This window comes from Lytechinus pictus, chromosome 7 (assembly GCF_037042905.1).
Source record: "Lytechinus pictus isolate F3 Inbred chromosome 7, Lp3.0, whole genome shotgun sequence".
NCBI lineage: Eukaryota > Metazoa > Echinodermata > Echinoidea > Temnopleuroida > Toxopneustidae > Lytechinus > Lytechinus pictus.
This window is the reverse complement of record NC_087251.1, coordinates 29,692,993-29,704,526: the sequence shown is the minus strand read 5'-3', so window position 1 is coordinate 29,704,526 and position 11,534 is coordinate 29,692,993. Positions and strand designations below refer to the sequence as shown.

The window sequence follows — 11,534 nt, the reverse complement described above, 5'->3', positions numbered from 1 at the left end:
TCTTTTTATAGATTAATCCTGGTTGTAAGTACAAAGATAGAGATGGAGAGGGGGTATAGAGATGGTTTTGGATAGAGGAGAAAGAAAATGGGTATGGGAGCAAAGAGAAAGGGGGCACAAGAGGGGAAGAGAAAGAGAGCGAAGGAGAGAGAAAGAGAGCGGGGGTAAAAGGGAAAGAAAAATAGGGTATGATGTGGGATTTTATTCCTAGCAATAAGGGAAGCTTGGATGTTAGCATTAGATTACACACAAGCCTGGAATCCCCTCAATAGACTCTTAAATTCCACAAGCCAGTACAAACAGATTTGATTTTTGTCTCACCTGCATAGCAGAGTGAGACTATAGGCGCCGCTTTTCCGACGGCGGCGGCGGCGTCAACACCAAATCTTAACCTGAGGTTAAGTTTTTGAAATGACAGCATAACTTAGAAAGTATATGGACCTAGTTCATGAAACTTGGCCATAAGGTTAATCAAGTATTACTGAACATCCTGCCTGAGTTTCATGTCACATGACCAAGGTCAAAGGTCATTTAGGGTCAATGAACTTAGACCATGTTGGGGGAATCAACATCAAAATCTTAACCTAAGGTTAAGTTTTTGAAATGTCATCATAACTTAGAAAATATATGGACCTAGTTCATGAAACTTATACATAAGGTTAATCAAGTATCACTGAACATCCTGCATGAGTTTCACGTCACATGACCAAGGTCAAAGGTCATTTAGGGTCAATGAACTTTGGCCGAATTGGGGGTATCTGTTGAATTACCATCATAACTTTGAAAGTTTATGGATCTGATTCATGAAACTTGGACATAATAGTAATCAAGTATTACTGAACATCCTGTGCAAGTTTCAGGTCACATGATCAAGGTCAAAGGTCATTTAGGGTCAATGAACTTTGGCCAAATTGGGGTATTTGTTGAATTACAGCCATAAATTTGAAAGTGTGTTGGTCTAGTTCATAAAACTTGGACATAAGAGTAATCAAGTATCACTGAACATCCTGTGCGAGTTTCAGGTCACATGATCAAGGTCAAAGGTCATGTAAGGTCAAAGAACTTTGGCCACGTTGGGGGTATTTGTTGAATTGCCATCATATCTCTATAAGTGTATTGGTCTAGTTCATAAAACGTGGAAATACGAGTAACCAAGTATCACTGAACATCTTGTGCGAGTTATAGTAGTTTTCAAAATCAGCACCGCTGCTATATTGAATCGCGTGATGCAGGTGAGACGGCCAGAGGCATTCCACTTGTTTAATATTGGTGTGCAAGTCCGATCTCTCTACAGATTCTCAATTGTCATTTCATTTTAGCAATCTCATTAAGAACAAGTGGAACGCCTCTGGCAGTCGCCTGCATTACGCAATTTAATATAGCAGCAGTGCTTACTTTGAAAACTACTATAAAATAATCATTCACAAAAACATCATTCATATAATGACATAATACCACGTTCATTGACCATAAATGACATTTGAACGTAGACTTAAGACTGTCAACTACACCCATGTCCACATTTCATTCACTCTATCCATAAACTTTCAAATTTATGATGGCACTTCAACAATTACCCCAACATGGCCTAAGTTTATTGACCTTAACTGACCTTTGACTTGGTTTTGTGACCTGAAACTCAAAGGGGATGTTCAGTGATGCTTGATTACTCTTATATCCCAAGTTTTATGAACTAGATCCATAAACTTTCAGAGTTAGGATGGTAATTCAACAAATACCCCCAACTTGGCCAAAGTTCATTGACCCTAAATGACCTTTGACCTTGGTCATGTGACCTGAAACTCGGGCAGGATGTTCACTAATACTTGATTAACCTTATGTCCAAGTTTCATGGACTAGATCCATAAGTTTTCAAAGTTATGATAGTAATTCAACAAATACCCCCAACTTGACCAAAGTTCATTGACCCTAAATGACCTTTGACCTTGGTCACGTGACCTGAAACTCGAGCAGGATGTTCACTAATACTTGATTAACCTTATGCCCAAGTTTCATGAACTAGGTCTCTAAGTTATGATGTCATTTCAAAAACTTAACCTTCGGTTAAGATTTTGAAAATAATTTTTCCCAACATGGTCTAAGTTCATTGACCCTAAATGACCTTTGACCTTGGTCATGTGACCTGAAACTCAGGCAGAATGTTCAGTAATACTTGATTAACCTTATGTCCAAGTTTCATGAACTAGGTCTATACACTTTCTAAGTTATGATGTCATTTCAAAAACTTAACCTTAGGTTAAGATTTGATGTTGACGCCGCCGCCGTCGGAAAAGCGGCGCCTATAGTCTCGCTCTGCTATGCAGGCGAGACAAAAATTAACTTTTAAGGACGGACGAGTTCATATACCGTTTCATGTAGACATACTTCCAGCACAGTGCGGTCTGCTGGGAAGTATTAAATATCTTTCAGAAATTCAACTTGCAGGACTAAAATAAAAATTAAAAAAATTGGTCTTTTGAATACTTCTGACTTAATTTGTGACTTAGAAGCTTGATCCAACATGGCACAACAAAACAATATTTGTGTATAAGACGCATGGATGAAAATGTCACTTTGTTACAATAGACTGGACAGATTTACAGTTGAGTGCAAAATAATATTTGTCCACATTTACATATTGACATGGTATTGTAAAGTACAGTGATGATCAATTTGTCTGCAAACCTTAGGACAAAAACTAAAAATTTGTAATGCATAAAAAAGACATTGGCCGGTATTCTGAACTCAGATTTAATGTAGACTTAATTTCCAGTTTAGCTATGGATAGCCAATTGTGACACAAATATACAGTAATGAGTACGGGTTCAATATAAAAAAATTATGTAGACTTAATTTGCGGTTGAGTTACGGTATTTGACACTCCAATCATTTAACTGCCTGGGGGAAAAACCCCAATTTTATTCAAAATTATAGCTTGAAAGAGCACAGTAAAAATAAACAAAATACAACAACAAATTTGAAAGTTTTGGCTTCCCATAACCTCAGAGTAAGACCAAGGCAAGTGGAATCTGCTTGGATAGACCATCGCCTATTAAAGTCAATCTGGGCATCAGAATACAGTCCAAGTTACCTGTATAGGATATACATCTACATATAATATTATGTTACCAAGAGACAATAAAAAAGTAGACAACAAAAAAATGTATGAATTATGTACATGGCAAAAACATTTTATTCATGAGAAGCTACATAGTTAAGTGTTCACATAGCTTGCATTTAAAATCGTTTTAAAACATCATTCAAAGAAAAAGACAATTTGTTTATAGTAAACGGGTAAATGTGTCATCAAAATATGACAAACAAACAAAATATGAATTTCACCATTAGCGGCAATCCGGGAGGGGGGGGGGGTTGATCCCCACTTGTGATCAAAATTCTCACAAAATCGTCACCTATGTTTTTCATCAATCTATTTTTCTCCTTTCACATAAATCCAATTTGTGAAACTGCATACAGTCAGGTCAGACAATCTGTTACAAATGAAGCTACATGTACTCCCTCAGTTTTAAGCTGTTACTCTTGTGAAAGTCTTGACCTCCAAAAATCTTTTTTGGGGGCGGAGCTTATGAGACCTTTCAAGCACTTCCGTAGATAATAGCGCGCTGCATGCAAATTGTCACACACTCATCATACAGTATAGTTTGTATTTCCGATGAGTGTGTGTTTAATTTGCATTTTGTATGTTGTGCGACATGCGTTGCATCACATGCTCGACTGAACCTGAGGATCTTCGGGAAAAACTGTGGACTCTTACAACTAAACCATGTCTGATGTAGACGAAGATGGGAAGGGGGCGATTTGGGGGGCAGAAGAAACTTCATGTGCCGTTGATAGTCTAGCCTTGTTTTACTTTAATAAGGATTCATTCCCTCACCTATATTGTTATAATGGATGAAAAAGACAATCCGGTTAAAAAGGAGAGACAATTCATGATCTTTCGGCCTCGGCGCAAAACGGTAAAAAGGTTGCTGAGTGGCTGATCAAGGCGCAATTGACAAACTAGCTGAGCGCCTCGTTCGGGGGGGGGGGGGTATGTGTGTTGGCTGTGTGAGAATAGTCAAATGGGGCAAAGAATACCACTTTTGGGCTGTCACACATTTGCACTCTGAAATTATGCCATTTTGGATTTGTTGTCACAGGAAAAGAACAAAGGATACGCAATATCTTGTCATGCCATCTTATAGAATATAGTCTATTCAATTCCAATTATTAAAGTATCCTTTTACTTGACCAACAAATTGTGATACAGTGGTTATTATGTGAAAAGGAACATGAGTCATGCTTCTTTGGAAAGAATAGCTATATAAATAATTTGGCTTTAATCTAAAATGTATTTTTTTAAATGTCACAATGTTGATGGTAACTAGTTTTGTATACATTGTAATGAGGCGTAAGTTGACTTACTGTTATTTTATTTTCAGAATATCAGCCAGATGCAATGTAGAACGGAAATACAATGCATCACACCTGTTCGTTTGAACAGCAAGGGTATAAATGTAATGTGCACAGACACTACAGATCAGTGTTACGGATACTACATAAGGCTTCAACAAGCCAAACTGTACCTATTGTTGCTCAACAATGTTTAAAAAATAAACACTGTCAATGTTAAAGATTCCCTCCTCATTGCATTTGTATTATGCCAGAGAAAGTTAGATTGTCAAAACAGGCACCAACAAAAAGAGAAATGTACATACCATCCAAACCAAAGGAGATCTGGGGCCCGTTTAATAAAGGACTTGCAACTGTTGTAACTTTGTCATAATGGCAACTACCATGGCAACAGGCCTCAGCAGCCAATCATAATCAAGGTTTCCATGGTAGTTGCCATAATGACAAAGTTACAACAGTTGCAAGTCCTTTATGAAATGGGCCTGAGTTGTGGGATGAAGTCTGTTCACATATTTATGCTCCCACCCAATATCAAAGTACAAGCATGTGCTATTTCACTTTATAATTCTAGGAACGAGAATACAAGAGAGTCCTGCTGCTATGCTTACATATTCAAATACATATTTGTTAAAACTACAATGTGTGGCTGCCTCTACTTAGGTAATTATCTAGAGGAGTTTCCAAAGATTTGTCTCATAGATGAGGAGTTTCCGATCCATTTTTATATGTGACTTAGATTTGGAAACTCTTCTAGTTAATTGAATAACTAGAGGCAGCCACAATACATTCAAATACATTTAAGCGTCAAGCTGAATAAATGTTCTAAAAGCTTTTCAATGGAGAGAAAAGAGAAGGAAGAATGCAGATCTCTTGCGAGCCAGGCAACAAAGTGCAGTTCCAAAGAGTCCTTCGAGCTGGAAATGTTAGAGCTGAAAAAGAAGGCAGACGCTGTGCAAGCAAAACTCTCTTGCAAGGAAAAAGAACATAGAGTAAGAGAAATCAAATGAAATGCTACGATGGCTCAAGAAGAGTACCAAGAGATGCAAGAAGCGTCTGCAAAACAGAAGCATTGTTAGTCCGCGAAACAGAACTTTCTGAAAATGAAGCTCATTTAGGTGCTGAAAGAATTAAGAATGGAGAAGGGAATAGAGAAATCATTCTTTTTGGAAGGACTTGGGAGTCAAGTAAGTAGCTGATATGGAGAGATTTTCAAAGTGAAATGAGGCAGACGTAATGCCCCCGCCAAACCCTTTTTTAAAATGCAAACTTCTGGGTACATCTCGAAGGCCCTGTCTTGGGTATGGCAAACCCGAAAGTTAAGAAAATATCAAGAGAAGGCTAACACCAACAAGGCTAAGCCAGATTATGAGAAGAAAACTTTGAAAAATTCCATTAATATTAAGAATTTTAAATGATCTTTAAATGAATGTGCAGGAGACACACAGTCTGATATGCTATATTTCATACATGCATTTAATTCATTCACCATGTAAATGAATAGCAACTTATGTCATTCATGATACTCAGGACTCAATGGGGCAGCTCACAAGTGATGTCACATAAATAAAACATAATTCAGTTATCATTTTGATGGTTTTTCACTAAATCTCCAAAGATATGGTTTCCTTATTTTCTTGCTTTTAAAATCAATTTGACATTACAACGATATTTGCCTTTAAAAAGAACCAAACATGAAAATATAAATCAAATACAATACTTTATCATATCCACTTACATTCCTTTTGTATCTCGAGTCCATTGAACAAACCATTCCTTTTTCAATACAGGAGTGTGGTGAAAGTGACAGACACCTAGGAATGGATCGAGGGAGAACTGGGACATGATCCACCTGGAAATCGACTATGCGAGATGTACCATGCGGGGAGATGTGCCAGGAATGGTAGGGTAGGGAAGGCCAGAATTCACCTCTAGAGTTGATGAGAAGTTTGTGAAACTGATCAAAGAAGTCCAGTCACGACAATGCCTAAGAAGAGGTGTGCTCGAAAACCTATTTGTTCCAGGGATGAACAAAGATTCACTTAAAGCATGCTCAGATATTGAAAATTGTTGTTTTGCTTAAGTACTAAGAAAAATAAATAAGCACAAAACTAGTGCTTCTATATGCATGGTGTGTAATGAATGCTAAGTGAAACTTTTAAAGAGATACATTTTGCAATTACCTTCATTTTCGAATCAAGCACTCAATGTTATTATGTTACACATTGGCCCAGCGGCGGACCGTGACCTGGAGGAGACAATGATTTGAGGGGCACTGTATTGTTTGTGAACAATACTGTGCCCCTCCAAAGCTTTGTCTCATCCGGGTCACGGTTAGCCTCTTGTCGAGGCCCTGGTTGCTTCCCGAGCAAAGCGAGGGATATCCTAATTCGCGAAGCGCTTAGCCTGACGCGAGCCAGGGCCTCTTGACATCTGTGCCGAGTTATATATTCATGAGGCACGTCTTCCTAATGAATATAGATGAGCTCATGAATATTTAACGGTCACCTCGTAAATTGACCAATGAAATGTCAAAGCTGTTTCGTCCGTGGTTTGGAATAGTCCACTATTTTGCAGGGGATCGATTTAATTGTGGAAGATTCTTTTTTTTTTTAATGCATTGAAAAATCATTTTCTGACAAAAGCAGTATTCACATTTCTTGTAAAAAATCTGGTATTAGAGAAATTGTATTGTATTGTATTGAATATCTATTTTGAAGAATAATATGGAACGTATCCCTATTTTCACCCCCGTCTCTTCGCTCAATTGTGGACGAATCTTTCCCTCTGTCCCGCGAAGTTTTGTTTAGTCTTTGATAAAGTCATTCTCTAGAAGAAAACAGAGCGAAATCATGGACTAGATGCTAAAAAGTACTCTATGTTGTTCGGGTGTCATATATTAGACGGAAATACGTACAGAGATAAAGACTAAGACAAATTTATTTCCAAAACACAGCTGATTTTGCGAACACGTGTGTGAACACTTTCGATGGAGTTGGAGTTTTCACGTTTCAATTACAAGCATTGAATGATCAATTTTCCACTGAATTATAGGAAGTTTTGGATGTATATTTGTGTTCGATGGGCCACGCTAAGACGATCTGATAAATTATTGGACATTAGTTAGCTCAGACAGTATGATTTATCTTCGCATTCCATTTCAACAAGTTTCGAGTCCATGTCATGATGCTGCTTGCTGGTAAGATCAACATACCTAACGTTACCCCTACAAAACCCGTCGTGATACGGCCGGGAAGAGGACGTCCCAGAGCAACTGACCGTGTGTGTTGTGTGTGCAATAGAAACGTAATTTAGTTTAAAAAATATTGCATGGTTGAGGATGAAATCTCCTCAAAGTTAAATGAGTTATCTGAAAGAAACACAGATTTTTCATGCAAGAAGATTTGTGGTCTATGCAAATCAAGATGATGAAGATCTACCGGAAAGACGAGTTAAGCGGATGATCACTGAAAGCCCATCCAAATTGATGAGGCAGCAGAAACGGTCTGGAAGTGGAAAGTCAACAGCAGCAACAAGCCCTTTGTCAATTAATCCGAGCATATGTGCCCCAACAGTCAAGAGAAAGCAGCTCCAATTCAAAGAAAAAACAAGAGAAGAGGTACGTGTAACTGTAAGAATTTTTGTTCATTAATTTCTTTTCTGCTTATTGAGAAACCATTTCCTTACAGACAAATGAATCATCTTAATGACTATCACCATAACCCCTTGCTAAATTAAATTTACCTCATAGAAGTGCGTAGTATCTCGGACTTAAACACCAAGTGCTTAAACCCACACTGCCAACTTCTGTAATGATAAATGAACTACATACGGCTTTGGATCGAGGTGATCTCCACACTGTCGTTCACCATGTGACATCATCACCACTTCTACGTAATGATTTCAATGAGTGTCTGTCAAAGGAGATCAGTGCAGAATGTTCTTACCTGTGTAGCATGCAGAATAACCAATCAATTTTTCGATTGAACAAGCCATTTCTTTTTTTAATACAGGAGTGTGATGAAAGTGACAGACAGCTGGGGATGGATCGAGGGAGAATTGGGGCATAATCCACCTAGAAATCGACTCTGTGAAATGTACCATACGAGTATGGATAAAAACAGTCAAGCAAGGATAACAAGGGCCTTTCTCGGCCAGGAAACCAACTTCGCTGTGTCATCACAACTGTCCCCTTTGGTCTAGGAAGAGATTTACCAGATGTTGATATTGTGTTTTATTAGGATGAACCATGTGGTGTATTGACATACCGGCAAGAGATAGGGAGATGGGCCATGGGTGGAAGGGCAAGGAAGGCAAAGATATTAAAACACACATCGAGTCTGTTCATCTCAAGAGTTGCTGAGAAGTTTGTGAAACTGATCAAAGAAGTGGAGTCACGACAATGCCTAAGAAGAGGTGTACTCAAAAACTTATTTGTTCCAACAAAGAGTTGCTCAAAGCATGCTCAGATGAATTGAGGCTGAAATGGGGCATGAGCCTCTTGGAGAAAGATTGTGTGAAATGTATTATAACAGTATTGATCAAACCAGTCAAGCCAAAATAACAAGAACCCTTTTTCAGCAAAGGAAATCAACTTTGCTGTGTGATTGCAACTGTTGCCTTCGGCCTCGGAATAGATTTGTCTGATGTTGATATAATATTTCATTCAGGTGTACCCTGTGACGTCATGACATACTGGCAAGATGTGCCAGGGATGGTAGGGTAGGCCAGAATGTTTAAACCCCCATGTAGTCTATTCACCTCTAGAGTTGATGAGAAGTTTGTGAAACTGATCAAAGAAGTGGAGTCACGACAATGCCTAAGAAGAGGTGTATTTGTTGCAGGGATGAACAAAGAGTTGCTCAAAGCATGCTCAGATGAATTGAGGCTGAAATGGGGCATGACCCTCCTGGAGAAAGATGGTATACAAATAATGAATGTGTATGCGTGCAATATGGGAAGAATATTTTCATGAGATGAAAGATGTTAAGTTCCATTCAACGAGGCGTTAGCCGAGTTGAATGGAAATTTTAATATTTCATCGAACGTAAATATTCTTTCCATTGCACAAATATTTACATTCATTATTTGTTTTATATAACTCATATAAGTTACAAAGTTTTTAAAAATGTAAAAAAGGAATAAAAAAGATAAATATTAGGTTGGCCTATTTCCAGCAACTCCTTTTCTCTGATAATTGCTAGTCGGTGGATTACACAATGTATCAACAGCTCATCAGCCCTTTGCTTTCATGTTTGTGACGCGCATTGCTTCATGGATCTGAGTCGAGTGCGCAGTCAGTTTGATCTGCGCTAACTTCATGCGCACAAACACACACACACACACATACACACAAAGGTAAGTAGACATACACATGATTATACTGAGGGAGCGCTAGCGCGCGTACCGTGCAATGGAAAAATAAAAAATGCACGGTCACCGTGCAATGGAAAATTACAAAATGCACGCAGTAAAGAATGGACCAAATATTGAACACCTTTCAACCAATCAGATGGCAAGAATCTTCGTTTGAGTTATATAATGCAAAATGCCAGTATTGATCAAACCAGTCAAGCCAAAATAACAAGAGCCCATCCTCAGCAAGGAAATCAACTTCACTGTGTGATTGCAACTGTTGCCTTCGGCCTCGGAATAGATTTACCCGATGTTGATGTTATTTTTCATTGGGGTGTGCCATGCGATGTACCGACAAACTGGCAAGAGATAGGGAGATGGGCCAGGGATGGAAGGCCAAGGAAGGCAAAGATATTCAAACACCCATTGAGTCTATTCATCTCTACAGTTTATCAACCTCAACCAGATCAAACATGTACCAGGGAAAGGTAATCCTGCTGACCCTTTAGTTCATCTTCCCATGGTCAATGCACCGCGACGTGAATGCGACATCGCAGAGGACTACATTGACATACACGGTTCCTCGAGCAATGACACAGAGCAAAATTGAAAACGTGACATCAGCCTATACTGAACTTCAGCGTGTTACTGCAAACATTCAGTCGAACACGTGGTTGAATGACAACATGTCGGCCTTTTACAAGATCAGACATGAGCTCACCGTGAAGAATGGGGTACTTCTGCGTGATCACCGTGTAGTTATGCCCCGATCATTACAAAAACTCATTAAGGATATAGCAAACAAGGCTCACCAAGCAAGCAAGCACTCCGCACAAAGGTGTGGTGGTCCCACATCATTGATGACACCGAAAACGTGGTCCTACATTGCCATGATTTTCAAGTCAAGTCCACTCCTCCGAAAAAAGAACCGATAAGCCCAACCAATATGTTAACACAGCCATGGCATACTGTTCATATCGATTTGTGCGGTCTGCTTCCAAATGGGAAATTTCTCTTGGTGGTCATCAACAACGCCTTGAGATGGCTCGAGGTAGAAATCCTCACCTCGACGACAACAGAGTCCGTTATCACATGTCTAAGATGCATTTCTGCAACACACAGTCTTCCCGACACCATCATAACTGATAGTGGTCTGCAATTTGTGTCCGCTGAATTTGCAGAGTACTTACGTCACAACGGTATAAACATCGATGCGTGACACTGATCATCCGCAAGCAAACAAAACAGTAGAGCGATTCAACGTGACAGTTCTTCATGCTCTTTGACGAGCTCAACAAGAAGGAAGAGACCCCTACTTGTGTATCGAACCATTCCCCATACTGCTACGAAAGTGACCCCAGCTCACCTTCTATGCAATGGCGGTTTTCGCACCAAAATGCCATCAGTGACAAAACCGAAAATGAGCAAAGAATAAAGAAGAGCTAGACGGCTGATTTTGTCTACAAACAAAAAATGAGCGATGCTGATAAAGCAAGGTCATGGGAGATCAGGTGATCGTATTACGACTCAGGTCACATAAAATGACCCCACGATATGATTCACACCTATGGAAGGTTGTCGGTATTAAGAGAAAGTGTGTCAAAATCATCCAAAATAATGTGTCGCTTGTCTAAGGTGAAGTGATTCCACGGACATGGTGAACGCCTAAGGGATAATGACATAGGTAGCGACATCGAGGACGATTATGTGCCTCCTCAAACCGCACCTAAATGATAATAGCTCCTCAACCACACCGTCGTTCATAGAGA

General features: G+C 39.2%; 1 protein-coding gene across 1 annotated transcript; it reads left to right on the top strand.

Annotated features, from left to right (window-relative positions):
• The first annotated feature begins 3,171 nt into the window (after nucleotides 1-3,171).
• Nucleotides 3,172-10,375, top strand: LOC135154648 (uncharacterized). Its single transcript, XM_064101466.1, has 3 exons — nucleotides 3,172-8,597; nucleotides 8,992-9,127; nucleotides 10,214-10,375. The coding sequence occupies exons 1-3, from the start codon at nucleotides 8,431-8,433 to the stop codon at nucleotides 10,373-10,375; spliced, it is 465 nt and encodes a 154-aa protein (XP_063957536.1). The 5' UTR covers nucleotides 3,172-8,430.
• The last annotated feature ends 1,159 nt before the right edge of the window (nucleotides 10,376-11,534 follow it).